This window comes from Phacochoerus africanus, chromosome 11 (assembly GCF_016906955.1).
Source record: "Phacochoerus africanus isolate WHEZ1 chromosome 11, ROS_Pafr_v1, whole genome shotgun sequence".
Lineage (NCBI taxonomy): Eukaryota > Metazoa > Chordata > Mammalia > Artiodactyla > Suidae > Phacochoerus > Phacochoerus africanus.
Window position 1 is genome coordinate 19,547,076 of NC_062554.1, and position 24,597 is coordinate 19,571,672.

Sequence of the window (24,597 nt, forward strand, 5' to 3'; positions counted from 1 at the left end):
TTAAATGGTACTTTACCAACAAACATTTCATGAGTAGGTGTCCTAGTAGTAAAAGTGGATACATCTGAAGAAATGGGAAGGTGAACATCACCACTACTTTTTGTGAGGAAAGGATTTAAGCTTGGAATGGCATCATCAACAGCATCTACAGTAGCAGAGAAAGGATCTGTGCAGTCCAAGTGCATTACAGCAAAATGAAGAAAGGAAGTAAATTAATTAGTATTGTAATTAGTCAAAGATGCAAAGTGAAAAGTAGTAGCTATGTTATTATTAATCTAAATGCAAATGATTAAATCTAATTAAGATGGAAGAAATGCATTTAATATATTTAAAAATAAATCCTCAAAAAAAAACATTTATGTGTCCATAACAATAAGAGTATACTAAGGCTCTATCTGCTCTACAACATCAGAAAGCCAACAGTCAGAATATATAATAACAAAAATGTTTCTATAAAAGAGCCATCTACCTTGAAGCATGTTCCCTGCCCAAGGTGGGAATGTATTGCCTTTGCTGACATAGTTATGTTTACTCATATAATTGATATAAATAACTGACGTGTGTAGAATATGTAATATATCAAAAATCAAAGGGAAGTAGGGGTACATTTAACTCACATAGGTTCAGATATTGGAAACAAAATAATAAAGATGAAGAACAGGTCTAATGATGGGGAAGGAATTTTAGAAAAATTAAGAGCAGAGACAAAAGACTGGCCATTTGGTAGACTGGAATTAGCTGTGAAGGCTTAGGTATGCATTTTAAAGTCTAAAAGATTTGGGAAGAACAACGAAAGTAGTGTTCCCTACTGGAATGGTACCAAATTTTGTACTACTATCAAATCCTACATCTAAAGTTATTTTAGAATCAGATATTCATTGTACCTATACCTAATTCAAGCTAACAGTCATTTTAATGATTGAAAGCCATTCATTGTACTTCAAGTAAATGGGGAAAGGAAAAATTTAAAAGAAGCAAAAATATAGTGTCATAATTTTTTCTTATAACACAAAACGCAAAGACACTCCTGTACTTCCAACCAACACCCTGGTCCTGTCTAGTCTAGTTTGTGACTCTTACTTAAGAACACAGTAGTAAGCACTGCAGTTTCTCTGACTGTACTCTGACTGTAGGATAGAACAATAAGGAAGCAATAGCCTAAGGATCAGCTTCTGTGTTACAATATAGGCACACTTTCCTTAAAGTCACTAACTCAAAGCAATGTTCCACAAATCTCGCAACTGCTTTAAAAAGGAAATATCAAGAAAATCTTGAAGTTATTGGCTTAAATATAATAAACTTTAAAAATTTTGTAGCACATAAGACCCTTTCTAGGAATTAAGCATTCCTATGGAATATGAATTCACACCTAAAAATAAAGCCTCACAAACACATCAAAATTCACTGATGTGCTATTCAAACTCAAATGATCATGTATAACATCTCTCCCACCCCTCCACTTCTCTATAAATGGAACAATGGGGGAAAAGAATCAAAAAAATAATGCAGAAAAGTAGAAAACAGTCAAATTATGATGCATTTTTGTACAAAAATCAAAATATAATGATGACCACTCTAATTCCTTCTTGCTTAAGAAAGGAGCTGCATTAAGTTTAGAGTTAACAGTTTGGTTAAAAACAGTATTTTGCAGTACTTTTAAGTTTGAGGGCCAGGGATCAAACCCATGCCACAGTAACAACCTGAGGCACATCAGTGACAATGCCAGATCTTTAACCTGCTGAGCCACCAGGGAGCTCCTGAAAATAGCACTTTTTAATATCTGATAGTGGCACAGAGTTTTTAAAGTACATCATACAAGTTAAGTAACACAAAACATCTCTCTAGTTTTTCATGCAAAAGGAGCCATGAAAGAAGTCATTCAAAAAAAAGTACATACATTTCTATAACATATCCACTAGGTTTATGAGAGAAGACTTGTTCAGGAAAAGTTACTAGTAATCTACTATTGTACTGACTGATACCTTTTACCTAAGCACTTAATATCAATCATTTCCTATGATACGAAACATCCTAAAGAAGAGTATGTAGAAATGTACACAAGTATGTATTGAGATCAGACTGTAAGAAAAAAACCAGCTCTTTTTCTATCTTGACAAAACACTACAGGTAATCTAAATGATGTTAATCTACTTGTAGCCACTATACCATAAATACTTAATTCGAAGTCATTAAAGATTAAAAAAATAGTAATAGTGTTTCAGCTATTTCAACTTAAACTTTATTTACCAGACTGGCAACTCTAAGTTCTTATACTTTTAATAAATACTTTTCCATTATTTTTATCATTATTTATTTTAAAGTTAAATTTTGTAATGCTAGAGTAATAGAAAAATAATTAAAATAGTATCAATCATATTGCAGTCTTGAGGTCCTAAATATTTGATATCTACATTTGTACACAAAACACTTGAATATTTTCATGAGGTGTTGTGTTTCATGTCAGCTCTGAGTAAAACAAATTAAACTTCAGAATGGATAATTCTTTTTTGCCTGAATTAAATTTTGCTTAAAATATACAACAGTGTACTAAGCTGATAATATTGTATATTTCTAGATCTGCTGTAACTCAAAGTTTTCAAGGTGATGAAAACTGAAATCTCAGATAATAGTATTCAACACCAAGTGCTTGTTTAGACTCCAGACATTTTCTTGAAAAATAAAAGACTCACTAATAATGCAACGAGACAAACAGGAGAGTTCGTGTTCTCTCTTTTCAGTGTTCATTTTTAGGTAGAAATCTTAAATGCCTCTCACATAAACTCCCCATAACTCTGTATCACTGATCTATCTGTGACTGGGAATACACATCATTTCAATGGTGCTTATGATAAGAATTATATTAAACACCAAGTCTGTCGTTAACATCCACTTTTAGCAAACGAGAACAAGAAAAGCACAGGATAAGATTTTAGAATTATCAAAAATCATACCTTTGTCACATGCTATTAAAGCATGATGTAAAATATTACATATTTCAAATGTTCAGGTAAATGGTTAATTTTAAAAAATCATTAATAATTTACTCGGGATTTCCCATTGTGGCGCAGCAGAAATGAATCCGATTAGGAACCATGAGGTTTCGGGTTTGATTCCTGGCCTCGCTCAATGGTTTAAGGATCCAGCATTGCCATGAGCCGTGGTGTAGGTTACAGACTCGGCTCAGATCTGGCGTTGCTCTGCCATAGGCCAACAGCTATAGCTCCAATTCAACCCTTAGCCTGGGAACTTCCATATGCCGCTGGTGCGGCCCTAAAAAGACAAAAGACAAAAAAGAAATCAATAAATAAAAGATCGTTAAGAATTTATTGTTATAATTAAAGGTTTATATGAAAGATTTACTTATCTTAGTAACTTTAATTTTAAAAATAAAGTAAAAAATTTTAATCTGAATGTCCACTGCTACTGCCTCTGTTCCCAACATACTTGATGATACTTTTTAAAACACTTTTAACAGTGTCACTTGTACACAAGCCTAATGATAAAAATATGGAGGAAATTTTGATGAAAATACTACATAAACCAAAATAACCTACAAAAGAAAACACGATTAAATGTACTCCAACATTGTATTCACACATAGACTGCTATGGAATTATTTTTTCTAACAAAATATAGAACAATTTTTATAGGCTGAAATTACTTACAATTTTCTCTCACAATAATGATCTACCCTTATATATGAGTTCAAGAATCCCAAGCAGAAACTTTACCTTGTAATTATTAGAATTAATTATACACAGTAGCCACATAAAACAATTTCACAGTTCAGTATCTATGAAATGTTATATTAGACCTCATTAAGTTTTCCGTAAAATTTTTCCTCTATTTAGAAATACAACTTTTCAGACTTAATTTTAGAAAACCAGTTTGTTTTCTTTTTTTAAAAGGTAAGTTAAAACTGTTTAAATGGTCATGTTATTTCTAATGACCTTTTCTAAAGCAATTCACAACAAGCATGGGATAAGCATTCAAGTTTCTGCAGATCCTAAAACTGTAATTATCATTAGGATAATAAGAAAAACTCCTTTCTTAACCTTAACTTGCTGTCTACAGATCATTCATATAAATAATTCTAAAATATTTACTGACTTGAAAGTAGCTTATTATTTTTAGAAATTCCTCCCAGATCTTAAGACCTAGCTAAATTAAACTAGCTTTCAAAATCAATTAGTTTTTACATCAAGTTATGGCTCACAAAATTAGTTCAAAAATTTAGTATTTTAGTGTTTCACTATTCCTTTTCCCTGACCTGTCTTGAACCAGAAATAACCAGTCCCCTCAAAAAGAAAATGTCCACGCATTCAACATTTACAAAGTACCTGTTTATATCAAGACATGTTCTCCTAGGCAAAGGGGGTATATCACGCAACAAAATATTTTAAACCTCCTCCCTTAACATTGACTGTCTTAAGAGATAACTACTAAAAAAGTTATTAAACTCAAATCATTAAGATAAAGATGAACAAGTCTAACACACCATAAAACTAGAAATAGCTCTGAAGGCCTAGCTATGAGTGGTAAAGCCTAAGAGATTTGGAAAGAATAACAAAAGTATTGTTCCCTGCTAGAATAGTACCAAATATGTACTACATTATTAAACTCAAATAATTAAAATAAAGACGAACAAGTCTAATGTACCATACAAACTAACAGAGTAAATAATCTGAGAGGTAAGCCAATCAATTCAGATTTTACATGTGAGCCAACATGAGTTTTAAGGTAGCTTGAGCTTGCCCTTCTCTAATAGTTCTCTAGACAGCATCCTTTCACAGAATATCTCCTTTCCCTCCCAGATAATTTTTACACGTCTATAAAACAATACTCACATCAATACAACACAAGTGCCAAAAACCAAACAAAGTAAATGATTTGAAAACATACCAAATGTCTAAGCAAAAATGCTTAAAAATTGATATGGACTAGGCTCACTCTGTCAAAAATGGCAGGAGTGATCATGATATGCACCTTAAGATCAAAGAACTACTCAAGGACAGCAAACTTTCTAGTTAGTACTAGGGGAAAATTCTTTGAATGCCAAAATTCTATAGGTCTGAATTAAATCAACCATTTTAAATACATATGGCATAAAGTTTGATATGACATTCCTGCACAGAAGGTAGTGCACTGCCTGGTAATACTATGTGAATTTTATTAGAATTTTAGAGTTTCCCCACGCAAGTAATTTTTCTATACCAAAAGTAAAATAACCATATGCATTTTCTGATAATGAAATAAAAATTCAACACTGAAAGAATGATTTCACATTTAAACATACATTTGGTCCTTCCTCAATCTCCATTAAACCTCATTACGTGATTTAATTGAAAAAATACTCCAAAATTGCAATTAAAAACAAAAATGTCTTCAAGGAACAGAATGATTTCACTGTTTTACTATTTTTCAAGTTCTCAGGTATCAGGTGTAACTGAAAACTACACAAACAACTAACACACCATAGGATGGGAAAGGGAGATGCCTGTACAACACACAAAACAGATTCATTAATGCTTACCTCCCCATGTACTTGCTACCTGAGAAGCACTTGACATAGGAAGTACAGATGGGTGAAAAGTTGGCTGCTGCAAATCAAGCAGATCATTTGGTAGCTTTGATGTGCTAGGAAGATATTTTGAAAAGACAGTTTATTAACTAGGTAAATTTTGTTACATTAGCCATTCCCCTCTCCCCCTGCCCCCAGTAAATGAAAAATTAAAAAGGTGAGGAAAAAGCCTCATTAATATAAATATCAAAAGGAAGAATAGTTTCAGCATGCTAACAGTTACATACCCCTCATGTAACAATCTATTTCTAAGGAGGCCTAGAAAATTATTCAAGTACTGTATCTTAAGTTTACACCGAATTCAAATAATAATAGCCCTTCGGGAAAGAATCAATGACTGCCCCAGGAAAATACTAGTTTCTTTATTGAAAAGAACAAGAACCTAAACAATATAATTTTAAAATACAAAACATCATGGCAATTTAACTTTTTTTAAAAGAAGTTTGTTTTCTTACTTTTAACTTTCAAAGAACTTTATATTTGCAATACCAATTCTTCTACAAAGTAAAATGCCTGCTAACCTTACCTCTAATGCTTCAAATTCCAAACAACAAATCAACAATACAGGGAAAAAAGTACATACGCATATACAATATAAACTTATAAGAGTCACCTCATTACACAAGTCCAGGGGGTTCCTCTTTCGTAATACACTTACCACAAAACTGTTATGTGATAAGGGAATACAACTGAAAAAAGATCCCAGAGTTTCCATGAATTGAGACATTAAGTGTAACATAACATAGATCATTATTAACTTACACTTACTCAAAAATAAACATCTTAAAGAGTATCTTTTTTTTTTAGGGATGCACCAGAAGCATATAGAAACTCCTGGGCTAGGGGTCGAACTGGAGCAGCAGCTGCTGGCCTACACCACAGCCACAGCAATGTGGGATCCGAGCAGAGTCTGCGACCTACACCACAGCTCATAGCAACACTGGATCCTTAATCCACTGAGCAAAGCCAGGGATCGAACCCTCGTCCTCATGGATACTAGTTGGGTTCATTACTGCTGAGCCATGACAAGAACTGCAAGAATATCTTTTATATGTAAAACTTAGATTTTATAGATAGATGAATAAAAATACATATGCATTTAGTGCTTTGAGGAAAGGTACAGAATATGCAATGATCATTTGAAATAGTCTGTTAGGATTTATCCTCAATTACTGTTAAAAAGATGAATGCTGAGTGTTTTAATTGAAATAGAAATATTAGTTATCTAATAATTTTTTTCATTCTCAAATACTCCACATTCTCTTCCATTTAGCTTCATCCCCCCACTGTGCTAAATAAGACAGACTTCTTGCCAAGGTCCCCACTTAATGGGTTCAATATCACTGGGAATTAAGGAAGGTATTATACAAAAATCAAAACAAACAATCAAAAAGATAAAACTGAAAGAAAAACAACTAAATTCAAGATCTACTAAGACTAAGGAGCAGGTAACAGCTGAGACAGTAAAAGTTACATGGAACTGTGACAGGAGTCAGGAGGTGGAAGAGAAGACTTTTTAAGGATGAGTTAATAAAATGAACAGCAAAAACAACAAAATAAAAGAAAAATAAGCAAACATTCCATCACTCTCTATGCAGCACTGACCATGTACTAAGTAGGCACTGTGTTAATAAATTCTATACTAGTGATCTGTGACCTTGGTGAAAATGAAAACTCTTGTCCTCACCCTACACCTACTGAACCAAAACACTAGGGTGGGGCTCAGAAATCTGTTTTTAAAAAGCCCTCCAGGTGATCCTGATGACTGTTAAAGACTGAGATCCAATGACTTATACCATATTACCTTGTTTGGAATGAGGTTTTTTAAAAAAAAGATTAAGAAATAAATGAACTAAGACGCAAACCAGAAATCTGACTTCTAAACTTCTACTTTAAACCACTCTGAGGTAAAAGGAGAGATTTAGAAAAAGCTAGTTGTTCTAATTTTCCTGGAAACATATTTCTATTGTTAAGTAGCTTAAATTATGCAACAAGAGTAATGAAGTTGGTCTGGTAAGCTTCAATACCACAGAAATCTGGCAACTAAATTATTCTCACTGCAATCCAAATAATTAAGTTTAACACAGGGACTAGACATGAAAAACACTTAATATCCAGTGAAAGGATATTCTGAAATACCTGTCATATATACATTTCCAAGAGTTATATATATACAAGAACTTGAACCATTAGACCCCTCACAAATGCATTTAGTTATAATTAATTTTTTTTTTTTTTTTTTTTTTAGGGCTGTACTTGCAGCACATGGAAGTTCCTAGGCTAGGTCGAATCAGAGCTATAGCCACTGGGCTACACCACAGCAACATCAGATCTGAGCTGCGTCTGCAACCTATACCACAGATCATGGCAATGCCAGATCCTCAAGCCACTAAGAGAGGCCAGGGATTGAACCTGTATCCTCATGGTTACTAGTCACATTCATTTCCACTGAGCCACGATGGGAACTCCTAATTAATTTTTTTACAATGAAACATTTGCCCAGACAACCCACTACCTTCCAATTGGTATGTGTATCACTTAGTCATCTCTCATTTCTTGAATATAAAACTGTATTGCTTTATATTTAGCTATTATACCACTACCAACATTTATCACTACCTCCTTTGTGCGAATTTATGACTACAAAGTTATTAAACTAAGCCTGAGAAGTCCTGCAAAATTTCTTTTAGAAGCCTTTAAACTTAAGTATTCAATGGTAACCTTTAACCACTCCACCTACCTGTTAGAAGAACTAGGGGTAGAAAATATATCAATGGCTGGCGCAGTCATTATACCCCCTGCAGAGGTGGACACAGGAGAGGCTGCAGTTGTTAAAGAGGTATGAGGTTTCTTTGCAAGTTCTTTTAGGCGCTGTTCCTATTGAGAAAAGAAACTACCATGAGGAATCCAGAAATCAGGTTTGTTTGTACAGCCTCAGAAAAAAAGCATTTTCTAATTTTGTTTTGATGGTAGAAAGGTATCCTCTGTTACACCAGTCATTCAATGTCCGGATGAAAAATTAGACTACTGAATTTCTACCCATTTGCATAAATATATAAAGATTATTAGTCTGTGTAACGGTTTCAAGTACATTATAAATACCTGTACTTGTTTTCCCAAATAAAGAGAATACACATATCTACCTTTAAAGCTTTTAAGCGAGCCTGTTCTTCCTCTAATGCTGCCTGCTTTTCCCTTTCATCCACTTTGGTAAGAGACAGGCCAGTGCTTGCCAGGGAAGAGACTGCGTTGGAAAGTGTTGTTGCCCTAGGATAATCAGACAAAGACAATCTGTATTTTGCCAAACGTTTCACATTACAACCTGGATATGAAATGGTCAACCAACCTAACCATGGATTGGCATTATAATTATGAACTGAACTTACGGAGTTAAAACCAGTACTTCAGAGGAAATAGTCTACTCATTGACCTAGAGGATTATTAGCAATTAGCTGATTTAGACATGTTTATTATTTTTAAATAAGTGTTAGACTCTAGAAAGGATTCACAAGAAAGGTGAGAGACACTGCCTCTTCCAAGCCCCAATGAAGGCAACCAATGCAATTAGAAAAGAGTTCATATACCTCTAAGAAAATCCTGATGGGTAAAAAGTATTGAGTTTTTCATAAGAAATGACCTTTTGCTAATTTGTAGGCTGGATTTTAGCAGTACTACTGTAGGAACACTAAAACATAAGTACCGGTGATAAATAATGTAGGTATAGGTATGTTTCCCTTATAATAACATCCAAAAGATGTCATTCCCAGAGGACCCAAAGGTCCTTTCAAAGGAAGATCAGTTTCATTCAAGAAACCAGGCTATCTGGTACCTCTTTTCTATGTGCTACTCTTTGCCAAGCTAGAATTTCCTTTCCAAACATCCTTTACTGATTGACTCATAGAAAGCCACCTCCTTTCCCTTACATCAAAATCTTATCATATCATAAACCCCAAAACTTAATTCCCAAATGTTAATTCTAGGTAAAATAAACACATGTGGTAAAGAATTCTAATCGGAAACTACTCTCAGCTACTGTTATTCATTTTCCTTTTATCAAACACCAAAGATGATTAATTTCTACTCTAAGCACAAAAGTGGAAAAACTAAGTTTTATGTAAATTAATTTTATAAATGAGCCAATACAAAGATATAACTCAGAAAAGGGAAGAGAAACACTGTTGTGAAGAAACATAAGAAACCCAAAAACACATATGATAAAAACACGTGATAAGTTGATGTACCTGATCTACTTAGCTATATTTTACATTACTTCTCAAATAATTGGGCCTTATAACTTTGGCTTATACTTCTAAAAACCTACTAGAAAGTTCAAAGAGAAAATCTACAATTTAAAAGTATTAAAATCCAGTAATGACATTTTCCTCCACAAATTAATTTTTGTTGCTTAAAAAAAATTCTGAAACAACAATCAAAAAGAAGGAAAGGTCTCATTATATTTTCTACAAATTTCTGTCTTCATACTGCTAAAAGGAAATCTTTGTAAGAAAATATGAGAATTACTCAAGTTACTAGCTAACACAAAAATTACATCACAAGGTCAATAAGAAATGATCTATGTCATTTTTTAACTTGCTAGATTAACTGGTCTTAGCCTTGGAAATCAGCTGAAAGTCTAAGAGAATGATTAAAATATGTCACCAATAAACCCCATGAACTGGCATTATAGAAAGACGATGAAAACTTACATCAGATGTCCCAGGCCTGAATCCCAGAATTACTATTCTGTATTTCACAAGGCTAGTGTGAGGGTTAGACAAATTTGTAAAAAACCATTTTGTAATTATAAAACACCATGTGAATCTATGCATTTCATCTTTAAGAGAAATATAGACACTATGAACACCATTCTAAACCACAGTCACTGCAGATCATCTTAACAGATGCTGACATTTACTGAAAATAAGGACACATCCCCCAAATTTACATTAATCCTTGACAGCAACTCTCTGAGATTGATACTACTCTTAAACTCAGTTATAAATGGTTAAATCAAGATAAAGAGAAGTTAAATAACTTGGAACTTCAGCTAAATTCATGTACTTTCTCAGGAACACCACTACTGCTCTTTGCCCCACAAAGAAAAACACACCTGCTTGCAGCTGTAGAATCTTTGATTTTCTTCCCTTCCAAGGAAGCTAAATGTTGTTCCAAAGCATCAAGAAGACTGCTGGGGGCCTAAAATTGTAAAAATTTAAGACTTTCATGATAATCAGACTATTTGTCAAAATAAATCAGGTATCGTCTAACACAGGAAAGCAATAAAATATATATTTCTCATGAACTAATTAACTGTGGAGTTTTAGCCACCTAAGAATGACATTATTATTGTATGACAGTAAGGAGTATTAATAAACAATCAAATATATAAAAACAACATGAACATGAAATATTAAGAGGATACTATATTTAATTTTTTAAATATTTTACTTAATTAAATTTTTTTTTCTTTTTATGGCTGCACCCACAGCATATGGAAGTTCCTGGGCTAGGGGGTCGATTCCAAGCTGCAGCTGCTGGTCTATGCCACAGCTATAACAAAACCAGATCTGAACATCTGTGTCCTATGCTGCAGAAATCTATGTCCTATGCAACACCAGATCTTTAATCCACTGAGCAAGGCCAGGCATCAAACCCACATCCTCACAGAGATAACATCAGGTCCTTAATCCATTGAGCCACAGTGGAAACTCCTTAATTAAATTTTAAATAGAAATGAACTCCTAAAAGCTGGACATTCTGTTGAGCATGGTCCTGGTGCTTAATAAATACCCACTGATTAACTGAAGTGTCCAAACATTTTTTTTTCCTGTCTTTTGTCTTTTCAGGGCCACACCCACAGCATATGGAGGTTCCCAGGCTAGGGGTCTAATCGGAGCTATAGCTGCCAGCCTATGCCAGAGCCACAGCAACGCAGTATCTGAGCCACGTCTGCAACATACACCACAGCTCAACACCTCATGGCAACGTTGGATCCTTAACCCACTGAGCGAGGCCAGGGATCGAACCCGCAACTTCATGGCTCCTAGTCGGATTCGTTTCCGCTACACCATGACGGGAACTCCCAAACATTATTTTTGAATAGTTATTGACAAATGAATCTGAAGACTAACATTAAGGAAACACAAATTAAAATCACAATGAGGTACAACTTCTTACCCACTAGAAATGGCTAAAGTTAAACAGACTAGCAACATCAAATGTTGATGAAGATATAGAACAAATGCAACTATCATAAACAGTGCCAGTGGGAGTACATTCACTTTGAAGAAAGATATGGATTTTTTTTTAAAGTAAGGTTAATTACCTAATTTCATCCCTAACTATTTACCTAAGTGAGAGAAAAAGGTATCTCCACAAGAAAAGATTTGTTCAAGAATGTTTAAAGCAGCTTTATATACAATAGTTTAAAAACTGTAAACAATCCAAAATCCCACAATTTGGAAAATGGATTTAAAAAATCGTGGTAAATTCACATGATGGACTCCCATTCAGCAATTTAAAATAATTAATTAACGGTATATTCAACAATACAGACATATCTCAAAACTATGATAAGCAGAAAAAAAGAAATACTTGTACGATTCCACTTACAGTAAATTCAAAATCTGATAAAAATTACTCTTTGAGAATTCAAAACAGTAATTTGTGTAGAGAGGACCAGGGAGTGACCAGAGGGGGACAGGAGGATTGGGGTGATGGAATCGATTTGTCTCTTCCATCTTTGTGTGTTGATTACACAAATGTTTATAGTTATCAAACCTCATTCAAAGAGCTATTTACCTTATTTTTTTAAAAAGACTAGCTTTAAACTCTCAGGCTATGTGTCAAATCTCAACTTAATATGAACAACTAATTACTTTACAGGGATCCAGAAACAATTGGAAGAGACAATATTAGCTAATTTCTCTGCTAATTATGACCCGAATAACTTCTTTCATCCTGTACTTCCTCTATTTATACGCCAAGACCTAAACACAAAACAGACATAGTAGAAAACCAATTAAAACCAAAAATAGTAGATTGTAACACTCTCTTCCTAAGTTGATCTGAGAACACATGTGCAATTCCTAAAACCCAACAAAATGTTTGCTAAATCAGTAGGCCAACCACTAACCCAAGAGCTACTGTCAAAGACAACAAGGAGAATGCTAATGACAGCAGTTAACATTTTAAAAGCTCTTACAACGCAACAGGCGCTGTGCAAGCTACCATGTACGAAATCAAAGATGCTATGAAAATGATACTACCACCCTATCCATTTTACAAATAACCCAAGATAGTGAAAGTTAACTAACTTAGCCCAGATCGCCTATCTGATACATAGTAGGAGCCAACAAAGTATCTAAAGTACATCTGATCTGAAAGCCTAGATATTAACTAATATGCTACAGCATCCTAAATCAAAACTGTGGTTACTTATTATTATTATTTATTATTATTATTTTCTTTTTTGACCACACCCATGGGCCAGAGAATGAATCTGAGCCACCACTGCGACCTATACCTCAGCTATGGCAATGCTAGATTCTTTTTTCTTTTTGGCTTTTGTCTTTTTAGGGCCACACCACGGAATATGGAGGTTCCCAGGCTAGGGGTCGAATTGGAGCTGTAGCCGCTGGCCTACACCACAGCCACAGCAACATCAGATCCTTAACCCACTGAGTGAGACTAGGGATTGAACCCCCAACCTCATGGTTCCTAGTCGGATTCGTTTTTGCTGTGCCACGACAGTAACTCCAAAACTGTCATTATTTAAACTGTAGTTTATTTTTCTTTTCCTGAAGGGTTTAAGCTGTGCTTACAAATATTAAATCACTCATTAGGATAATGAATAAACCAGTTTCCAAATCCCTTCTAAGTACATATGGTTATTCTTTAAAAGTGCTACATTACAAAAACTGAAGGAAACGTGATGCTTCACATTCTAAAAACAGCAATTTATAACAAACAAAAAAGGATGAATAATCTTAAATTTCCATTCTCGTTTATAACTATCATCTTCCCTAAAGTGTAAAAAACTTTATTCTAATTCACTTGAAAATTTTTTGAATCACTCAGAGATCATCAATGAAGAGGGTCAGAGGAATCAGAGGCTGGCCAACTCTATTCAATTACAATAACATGAGTATTAAAGTACAGCAATAAGATGATAATCTGGATGAGGCGGATGCTTTTAAAACAAAAGATAGGTAGGTGAACCTGACATGAAAAACGGGGTAATGGGGAATCTAAAACTGACAGATCAATTTATACTACATATTGTTCAAATACTGACTCTTCTCATATTTAGCCCACAATAATGTAATCAATCTTAATGAGGTCAATTACCTCATGTGGGCACATGCAAGTATTTTTTATTTATGTATAACCAATAATCAGATTTAGTGCATATTCATAGCCTGGAGATCAAAGGGATCAATCAGAACAAGTGAGTACAGAGAAACACAATTAGAACCATTAACAAGAAAGTATTTAAAAGACATCCCAGGACAACTGAAAATGAGGTAAAAAAAGATGTCAACTAGGGAGAGTTTATTCCAGGTACATTCATTCTTAATACTCAATAAACAAAAAAACAAAGAAGGCCAGAAACAAACTGCAGGTTTAAAGTTTCTTTATTTTTTGAAGATAATGACAAAAATAATATTATCATAGCTAAGATTAAGTGCTTAATGTTCTAAATTTTTTAAGTATTAACTCATTTAATCCTCCCAACTACTCTAAGGGGCAGGTATTTATAACATCTCCATTTTAAAGATGATGAAAGAAGTGAAGCACAGAGTCTCCAAATCACAGGGCCAGCTAGTGGCACAAACAGGACTCAAACTTAAAAGACAGACAAGACAAAGCCTGTTCTCTTAGTCTAGTATCATGTTTTGAGGTTTACTCCTATTTAATATAGTTGCCTGAATCAAATAGCCAAAGTGGAAAGTTTAAAATAGGAAAAATAGGGAGTTCCCGTCGTGGCGCAGTGGTTAACGAATCCGACTAGGAACCATGAGGTTGCGGGTTCAGTCCCTGCCCTTGCTCAGTGGGTTAACGATCCGGCGTTGCCGTGAGCTGTGGTGTAGGTTGCAGACGAGGCTCGGATCCCGCGTTGCTGTGGCTCTGGTGTAGGCCAGTGGCTACGGCTCCGATTTGACCCCTAGCCTGGGAACCTCCATGTGCCGCGGGAGCGGCCCAAGAAACAGCAAAAAGACAAAAATAAATGAATAAATAAATAAATAAATAAAATAGGAAAAATAAACTCTGTGTACTTATATACCAATAGTAAAGTGAAAATTAGGTTTTTTAAATACCATTAAGTTCAGTTCTTTCCCCCCCCCCCAAATGATGATGAGAAACAAAGAGAGATTGAAGGGAGTAAACTAAAGAAATGGAAGAGTAGTGGCCAGCTCTACCAATATAGATTTTATATGGTCATAATGTTAGAAACATCATCAGCAACATACCAAAATGTTAAAAATATGTTAAGAAAAATTAAACCAATCTCCTTGACAGCTGAGGCTGCATATTATTTATCTTTGTACTCTTCACACCTAGCAATACACAGAAGAAAGTGATTGATATAATACTACTTACCTGTGAAAGATCTGGTATATCACCTCTGTCAATTCCAACTTGCTGTAAGAAAAAGCAGCATGATATTTAATCGATAAAATTATAAAAAGGATGTTTTATAAATAAAGTTTAGAAAACAGCATTTTTATGTAGTACCATGAACAATATTTTAGGTAAAATTCCCTAAAATTAGAAGAATATTTAATCCCCACAGATATCATTCAACATTTCCAAGGACTTAGATGTTAACTCATGGCTCTAAAAGTTCTAACAGGAGAGGATTTAAAGTTGGAAATTCAATAAAGCTATTAAAGAACCATTTCCATATCTCCTAAGTACCTATATAAGCTACCTTACCACAATTTGAAAAATCCATCGCTTCTATAACAAAAAAACACTACAACAAGAATGAGAAAGCCTGACCATGAACGAGTCCCCTGAGGCATAAAAAGAAGTTAAGGAACAAATCTGGTAACAATGACTTTTCTGTCTCCATAAAGTATGCTTTCCCTGGCAATCACCACAGTCAAGAATTTTTAAAACCTATGTTCACTCAAGTAAGCCAGGTTTTACACAAACACCAAGTGATATTTACCCAGGATATAAGTGTCCCCACAAAACAATTCTAACACACTTTCATGATGTTTAGATACTAAGTAATTTCCAGCAAAAAAGATAAACATCATTCCCATTTATTCTAACACCCCAATTAAAAAATTATATGACTATATTTCATTTTCTAATCATTCTCTCTTCTTCTTCTCAACCTCTCAGGGGCCAGTCCCAGAATGTTACCAGTAGAAAATTTGGTAAAAAAACAAAACAAAACAAAAAAAGATACTTAGATATAGTGTCTTCAATCATATCTGAGAAGGTTACTGATGCCTTTACTCCAAGAACTAAAGTCTCATAGTGAAAATGCTAGCCCACAGACAGGCTCATCAAAGAATATTTTTAGAGCAGGAGTATATTCCTCTCTCCCAGATCATACAGAGCAGATGGTCTATTCCATCTCAGAGTAAGACCAGCAGATCTGGAAGTAAACAAGGGCTTAAAACTTATGTCAGTAACTACAACTACCAAACGCAAAGAACAAAAGAAGCCAAATGTAAAAGTGAAGAAATTAAAATTTATTTAAATAATTTACTAGAATTACAGCATAAACACCACCTTTTTGTGGTTTCAGTATGTATCTGACCCTAGAGAAATAGAAAAAAAACACTGATTTCTCCTTGAGAGATACTTTAAATTTCAGGACACTTCGTAAGACACCTGATTAACAACATAAAACTGTTTTCTTCAAAAGTATCATTATCCTGTCCTATCCTATTTCATCTGCTACAGAATAAAAAGTCACCATGGTAATAGGGCTAGAATAATCAACTTGTTAGTTTTAGATTAACTACTTTGATATTATTGATCAATATCATCTTCTAGAATTATACTAGCAGGACATCTCCGATGGTAATGGTTAGAGAGTAGAGAATAGGAAAACAAAAACACTTGAAGTGCTGCCTCCATGCAAGCAATACCCACAAGCATTACCACAACTACTTTCTGTAAAGATTTCAGAAAATTATTTTTTAAATAGATTTGCAAAATTAAATTAGCCTATAACCTACATTCATGGCTTTCACAATAAATGACAAATAACAAATGCATTAAATTCACTTCTCTAGAGAACAAAACATTTTGAACATGTGGTTCCAATTATAAGTCTCACTAGAGGAAAGAGACTTGTACTAACATAGAACATTCTCTAGCATATTTAACAGAATAAATTTTCTAAAATACAAGGCTAATTCCAATCACAAAAATGACTGCCACTTACCTACTTTTAGAGAGAAATAAATAATTTAAAAAGATTACCTTTCACCATTTAATACTAAATTACACAGAATCTTTTTTATTCACTAATATATCATATTCATACCATAGCACAGAATTCAATACAGCATAGCGTATAATTGAGTATATACCTTACTATCTTTAATACACTTCTCTCATTTAGATATAAAACTGACTTCTTTGAAACTCACATTTAAAGATAAAAAAGCAAGTTAAGAGATGTAAAGACAGTTTACCTCTGCAACTTTGAGAAACTCTGAAATCCTTGTCATCCTAGTCAGGAATTTCTTATAGATGTCAAGACCTTCTTTGCATTGGTTCTTTTTCATATCGAAATATTTTTCTGCCAAAAGTAGATGTAAAAATACTTTACATCAAAATTCAAAACTCAAAATGAAAAAGATTAAGTAATAGCTCCAAAGAGATTATACAGATATCTTAGAGAACACATTCACCCTACAGAAAAAAAAAATCAGAATTACCTTAGATATTTAAAGCAAATTAGAGACGCTATTATACTAAAAACTGAGGAATTATGACTTTACTCCTATTACTAGTTTGTTCCATAATATTTCTTGCCTCACAATTCCCTAAATACATACCTGCATGCTAGTACGGATCACATTTTACTCCACCAAAAACACTGCTAATGTTTATTTCCCAATATTCCTACTAATAATATGTTAAAAAAGACGGCAACTTTTCCATGTCCAAATGTCACTTGGAAAGCTAATTTAAATAAGTACATAAAAAGCAGTCAAAAACTTAATTTATACCAATCACAGGGTGGCAGACGATGCTTCTAAAGCTTTGTAGGAAAGAAAACTCTCCATTTTTCACATGTGGAAAAACAAACCAACCAACCATTTCTCTATCTCCATGGATTAAAACACCCTTCAGAAGGGCAGGATCAGGATGGAAGAGGGGAAGATGTGACGCTCACTTTCTCCCACAAACACATCAAAAAAAAACCACCAACAACAAAAAAACCCATCCACACGTAGAACGATCAGCCCAAAACATCTACTCAATGCTGGCAAAAGACCTTAAGACTTCCAAAAAGGAGAAGAAACTCTCCACATAACTGGGTAGAAGAAAAGGAAAAAAAAAGAAAGAAAGAAGAGACAAAAAAAGAAACAGGACAGGACCAGCTGTCCTGAGAGGGAGCTGTAAAAGAGGAAAGAAATCCACACCCTGGGAGGCCACCTAACTGACAGGCAGGTCAGCCAGTACAGAAGGGGAACCTCAAAGCCTTGGAGAAAGGTGCATCAGCTGCACTGAGGAGGGCAAAGCAGAGAGAGAGCTGCAGAGACCATGGGTACCACCACCCAGGACAATATAGCCTGAGACCCTCAAGTGGGGCTGGGCACTGAGAGCTCAGTTCTAGGAGGACTAGGGTTGGATGTGTGGAAACAGCCTGAGGGGAGGGAGGAGCAGTGTGTAGGGGCTGGGGAGCAGAGCACCACAGATGAGGGAGCCAGGGAGGAGGATCAGGCCCACAGGAGAAGCAAGGTGCTACTGTTTGGGTGGGCAAAAGGAGGAGGGGCAGGACCACCATAGGAACATCTTAATCTGTCCACACACAGGCTTTCTGGCAGTGGGGTGCCTCTTGGGTGGGATACGGGCAGCAGGTACAAACCACCACAGCCACCTCAGAGGTGGGTGCAGCACTCAACCACTAGAAGTCCCATGAACAGGCAGCACCAGCAGCCCCAGTCACCTCAGGGGTCACCACCAAAGAGGGCATTACAACCAAGTATCACCCATTGTCCTCACTCATGTGGAAAGCACATGTCCTGCTGTTGCCCCTGACAAAGGCTCTAGGTGCTGCTTCTACCTTCCTGAGGGTCACTGCCACTGCCCAGGGCCCAGCAACCAGGCGCAGCTTGCATCCCCACCTTCCCGCAGGTTTCTGCCTCTGTCAAGGGTCAAGGGTCCATCAATAAGGCACTACAGGCTCCACCCATTACCCCCATATCCACGGAAGCACACATAAGCTGTACACTGGCACATCCCCTATTAAGGGGATAATAGCCTGCAAACACTGAGGAAAGAGATGGCGGAGTTCCCGTCGTGGCGCAGTGGTTAACAAATCCGACTAGGAACCATGAGGTTGCAGGTTCGGTCCCTGCCCTTGCTCAGTGGGTTAACGATCCGGCGTTGCCGTGAGCTGTGGTGTAGGCTGCAGACGCAGCTCGGATCCCGCGTTGCTGTGGCTCTGGCGTGGGCCGGTGGCTACAGCTCCGATTCAACCCCTAGCCTGGGAACCTCCATATGCTGCGGGAGCGGCCCAAGAAATAGCAACAACAACAACAACAAAAAAAGACAAAAGACAAAAAAAAAAAAGAGATGGCAAGCTTCCAAACCAAAAGCAGCCCTCACACCAATACAAACAAAACTGTAAGCCCTCACAAGCTACCCAAGGGCACTCTCACCTTCCAAGACTACAGTAGATAGTTGTCTTTCCTAAACTTGCACAATAAGAAAAATACAAGCAAAATGAAGAAGTTCAGGAACCATTCCCAGTTAAAAGAAAAGGATAATTCCCCTGAAGGAGCAAACAATGAAATAAACCTCTGCAATCTAACAGACACCAAGTAAAATGGAGGTAATGAAAAATACTGAAGGAATTAAAAGCAGATATGAACAGAAAGAAACTAGAAACTATAAGGAAGAGCCAAGAAAAATTAGAAAATTCATTTGCGAGACACAAGCTGAGTTAAAGGCACTTAAGGGCTGAATGAATAATGCAGAGGAAAAAATAAGTGACTTTGAAGATAGAGTAATGGAAATCACCCAATAAGGACAGCAGACAGAAAATCAAGTGGAAAAAAAAAAAATGAAAGCAATACAAGAGATCTACGGGATAATATAAAGCTGGCTAATCTACATAGAGATTCCAGAAGGAGAAGAAAAAGAAAAGGGATTGAAAATATATTTAAAGGACTATGGCTGAAAACTTTCCAAATCTAAAAGAAACAGTTATCAAGATACAGGCAGCAAAGGGGATCCCAAACAAGTTGAACCCAGACATACACCAATATATATTACAATAAAAATGGCAAAAGTTAAAGATAAGGAGATGATTCTAAAGGCAGCAAGAGAAAAACAGAGAGTTAATTATAAGGGAACCCCAAAAGGCTAACATCAAAATTCTCTACAGAAATACTACAGGCCCGGAGTTCCCATTGTGGCTCAGTGGTTAACGAATCTGACTAGGAACCATGAGGTTGCGGGTTCGATCCCTGGCCTTGCTCATTGGGTTAAGGATCCGGCGTTGCCATGAGCTGTGGTGTAGGTCGCAGATGAGGCTCGGATCCCGCGTTTCTGTGGCTGTGGCGTAAGCCAGCAGCTACAGCTCCGACTAGACCCCTAGCCTGGGAACCTCCATATGCCGTGGGAAGCGGCCCTAGAGAAGGCAAAAAGACCAAAAAGACCAAGAACAAAACAACAACAAAAAAAACAAACCAAAAACTACAGGCCCGAAGAGAATGGCAAGATGTATTCATATTCCTAAAAGGTAAAAACTTGCAGCAAAGATCTTTTAAATGATCTACCTAGCAAGATCATTTAAAACAGAAGGAGAAATAAAGAACTTCTCAAACAAACAAAAACTAAAAGAATACAGCAATATTAAACCCATTCTAAAAGAAATACTTAAAGGTCTTCACTAAATAGGAAAGAAGTAAGAAGATACAGGATAGAGGAAATCACAATTGGAATTTAAGCGAGTATAAAAATCTAAAAGAACAATGAGACACCAACATCAAATGCTTTCACTGATATGTGGAACCTGTAAAAAGGACAGACTGAACTTCTTTGCAGAACAGATACTGACTCACAGACTTTGAAAAACTTATGGTCTCCGGAGGAGACAGTTTGGGGGGTGGGGGGATGTGCTTGGGTTGTGGGATGGAAAGCCTATGAAACTGGATTGTGAAAATCATTATACAACTACAGAAGTGATAAATTCATTGAGTAATAAAAAAAATTTAATAAATAAATAAATAAAAGAAAAAAAACCTACTTGAAAAAGTGACGATAAACGCAAGGAACAGCAAAAGGATAAACATGAAATATAAAAAAGGACATCAAAATCATAAAATGTGAGTAAGGAAAGGAAGAAAAATCTAGATTCTTTTTTTTAAGAATGTATTTGGGCCTATGTGACTATCAGGCAAAAGCAAGCAGATACAGGAAGGGGTTAATATACCTGAAAAACAGGCAACCACAAATAAAAACAAAAAAATACATTCACAAGAACTAAAATGAGGACACAAGCATAAAATAAACAGGAAATCATCCGACCAAAGAAAGGAACAAAAGAGAAACATAGAATCAACTGGAAAACAAGGTTTAAAATGGCAATAAATACATATCTATCAATAATTATCCAAATGTCAAAGAACTGAATGCTCCAATCAAAAGACAGAGAATGGCAGAATAGATTTAAAACAAAACAAAACAAGAGCCTACAATATGCTGACTATAAGAGACTCACCTTAGGGCAAAGGACATACATAAACAGAAAGTGAGAGGAGAGAAAAAGATACTTCACATGAATGGAAATGACAGCAAGCTGGACTCACAATACTCATATCAGACAAAACAGACTTTAAAACAAAGACCACAAAGAAAGACAAAGAAGAACACTATTTAATGATACTCAAGAAGAGGAGATTACACTTGTCAATCAATATATATGTATGCCCTTAATATAGGAGCACCCAGATGCATACAACAAATACTAACGGACATAAATGGAGAATTTGATGGGAATACAATAATAGTAGGAGCTTTTAACACCCCGCTCACATCAATGGACAGATCCTCTAGATAGAAAATCAACAAGGCCACAGATATCCTAAATGACACAAGAGAAAAGTTAGACTTAATTGACATCTTCAGGACATTACATCCAAAAAAAAAAAAAATCAGAATATACATTCTTTTCAAGTGCACATGGAACATTCTCAGGGACTGACCACATACTGGGGCACAAAACTAACCTCAACAAATTTAAGAGTACAGAAATTATTTCAAGTATCTTCTCTGACCACAAGGGTATGAAACTAGAAATCAAACACAGGAAAAGAAATGAGAAAAACTGACTACATGGAGAATAAACAACACACTACTAAAAAAACCAATGGGTCAATGAGGAAATCAAAAACGAAATTAAAAAATACTTCAAGACAAATGATAATGAAGACACAACCATTCAAAATCTATGGATGCCACAAAAGCAGTGATTATCATACTAAGTGAAGTTAGAAAGACAAATACTGTATGATATCACTTATATGTGGAATCTGAAACATGGCACAGATGAACCTATCTACAGAATAGAAACAGACTCACAGACATGGAGAAGAGACTTGTGGTTGCCAAGGGATGGGGTGGGGGGAAGGCATGGATGGACTGGGAGTTCGGGGTTAGTGGTTGCAAACTATTAGATTTAGAATGGATAGCCAATGAGGTCCAGCTGTATGGCATAGGGAACTATATCCAATCACGTGTTATAGAACATGATGGAAGAAAATATGAGAAAAAGAACGTATATATATGTTTGACTGGATCACTCTGCTGCTGCATAGAAGAAATCGACAGAACACTGCAAATCAACTATAATAAAATGGAAAAAATAGTTGTGATATGTGATGACACACATATTCTTCTTCCACTTAAAATAACAACCTGTAATTATTTTATCTTAATGTGGAAATATTTTATAATTTCACAAGAATGCTTTCAGAAAATTTTTAGATAACATTTTCGCTGGATTAAAAAAAAAAATCCCTCAATAAGTTTATGTTACCCCAGCCTATGAAAAACAAATTTAAGTAAATTCTAAAACAAGAAAAAGTACTGGGAAGGGAGAACAAGCACACTGAAGTAAACACATCTGACATGTGACACTTGATGCTTCAGCACTCTTTGCAGACTGTTACTTGTCTATTCTATCTAAATCCCACTGAAAAAAAATTAGCACTTCTAGGCAAAATAACTGTGCTCTAAATATACCAAATACATAATAAAGCATCACATATTCCTAAAGTGCTTCAATATTAAAAAGCATCCTTCAAAACACTATTTAATAATTACCAATTTTAAAATTAAGTTTAGGAAAAAATACCAACTTTACAGTTAAAGTCCATTTTGGAATAAATTGTGAGGAAATAAGATTTTCCTGGGACAGCAAAGTCCAACTTAATTTTAAAGAAATTACTGGACTTCCAGAAACAGTAAAACTGATAGAAAAAAAAATACATATTTTAAAAAATACAAATTTTATCTAGCTGAACATTCTAGCTATGTAAGTATTTACTCATTTAACTTGTGCAATCAGATATAAAATTCTTTTCTCCAAAGTGTTAGAATAAATGAATATAGCTCAATGAATTTTTAGGCAGCTTTAAATAACAACTAAGACAATATTATTTACCCATATGACACAAGATAAGAATGTTACTAAACTATAGAAATATTTACCCAACAGGTTAATAATTCCTTCATTGTATGCTGCAAACAGTCTAATGGCATCTTTGAACAGGAGCATGAAGGCAGCATTTATAACACCATTTGTAAGTTCATTGCTATTAACCTGAAGAAAAAATAGAAATATTAGCTAATCTTTTGTTTTAAAATGACAATGACTTCCTTCAAATTAAAATACAATGAATTCATGGTTGTACAACTATAAATGTAATAAAATTCACTGAGTTAAAAAATGCAATGAATTCAAATATTTAGGTATCAGAGAAAAAGTCATTAAAGACATTACTCTCTAGCAACTGGAGTTACAGCCAAATGGCACAAAAATCTTTTCTTTTTTTCTTTTTTTTAGGGCCACACCTGTGGCATATGGAACTTCCTAGGCTAGGGGTCAAATCAGCACTGCAGCTTCTGGCCTATATACCACAGCCACAGCAACATGGGATCTGAGCCGCAACTGCAACCTACACCATAGCTCATGGCAACGACAGATCCTTAATCCACTGAGCAAGGCCAGGGATCAAATGCACATCCTCATGGATACTAGTCAGGTTCATTACTGCTGAGCCACAATGGGAACTCCTCAAAAATCTTGATCGAAGACTTCAGATTTACTTAAAAGTCACAAATATAAATCAAAGTCACAAATACAAATCCTACAACAATTTAGTTCAGAAATAAGTCACTGAAAAAAAAGTATCCTTTAACTCTTGAAATTCTTAAGCTACATCTCAAAAGTCTTTCAAGTTCACTTCAGCATTAATGTTTCTAATTGCAAAATAAAGTCCATTTCTAGGTAGAAGGTCACTTTTGAGTCATAAAGAATTTACTGAATATTTTTAAATAAGAAAGTATTTATTAAAGGGGTACTAGAGTCACCAAAGCACTGAGTTAAGCTAGGTAAAAATATATATATATAAAAAAAAAAAGCATTTCTTTAAAGTAAAACTAACTGTTTACAGATGACATGACACTAAATATAGAAAATCCTAAAGATGCTACCAGTAAACTGCTAGAGCTCAGAAATGAATTTGACAAAGTGGCAGGATACAAAATTAATACAGAAATCTCTTGCATTCCTACACACTAAC

At 35.2% G+C, this 24,597-nt stretch overlaps 1 protein-coding gene across 23 annotated transcripts in view; it reads right to left on the bottom strand.

Annotated features, from left to right (window-relative positions):
• Positions 1-24,597, bottom strand: part of PICALM (phosphatidylinositol binding clathrin assembly protein) — a 111,709-nt gene that overhangs the window by 32,893 nt on the left and 54,219 nt on the right. For 12 of the 23 annotated variants that reach the window (XM_047752876.1, XM_047752895.1, XM_047752874.1 and 9 more), the window contains 8 exons: positions 23,504-23,615; positions 17,248-17,354; positions 15,185-15,226; positions 10,692-10,777; positions 8,725-8,848; positions 8,322-8,458; positions 5,534-5,637; positions 17-166 (listed from right to left, as the gene is read on the bottom strand). In XM_047752876.1, coding sequence (XP_047608832.1) covers positions 17-166; positions 5,534-5,637; positions 8,322-8,458; positions 8,725-8,848; positions 10,692-10,777; positions 15,185-15,226; positions 17,248-17,354; positions 23,504-23,615 — 862 coding nt within the window. The remainder of the gene's footprint in view (positions 1-16; positions 167-5,533; positions 5,638-8,321; positions 8,459-8,724; positions 8,849-10,691; positions 10,778-15,184; positions 15,227-17,247; positions 17,355-23,503; positions 23,616-24,597) is intronic. The other 11 variants (XM_047752891.1, XM_047752889.1, XM_047752890.1 and 8 more) reach the window with 2 other exon arrangements.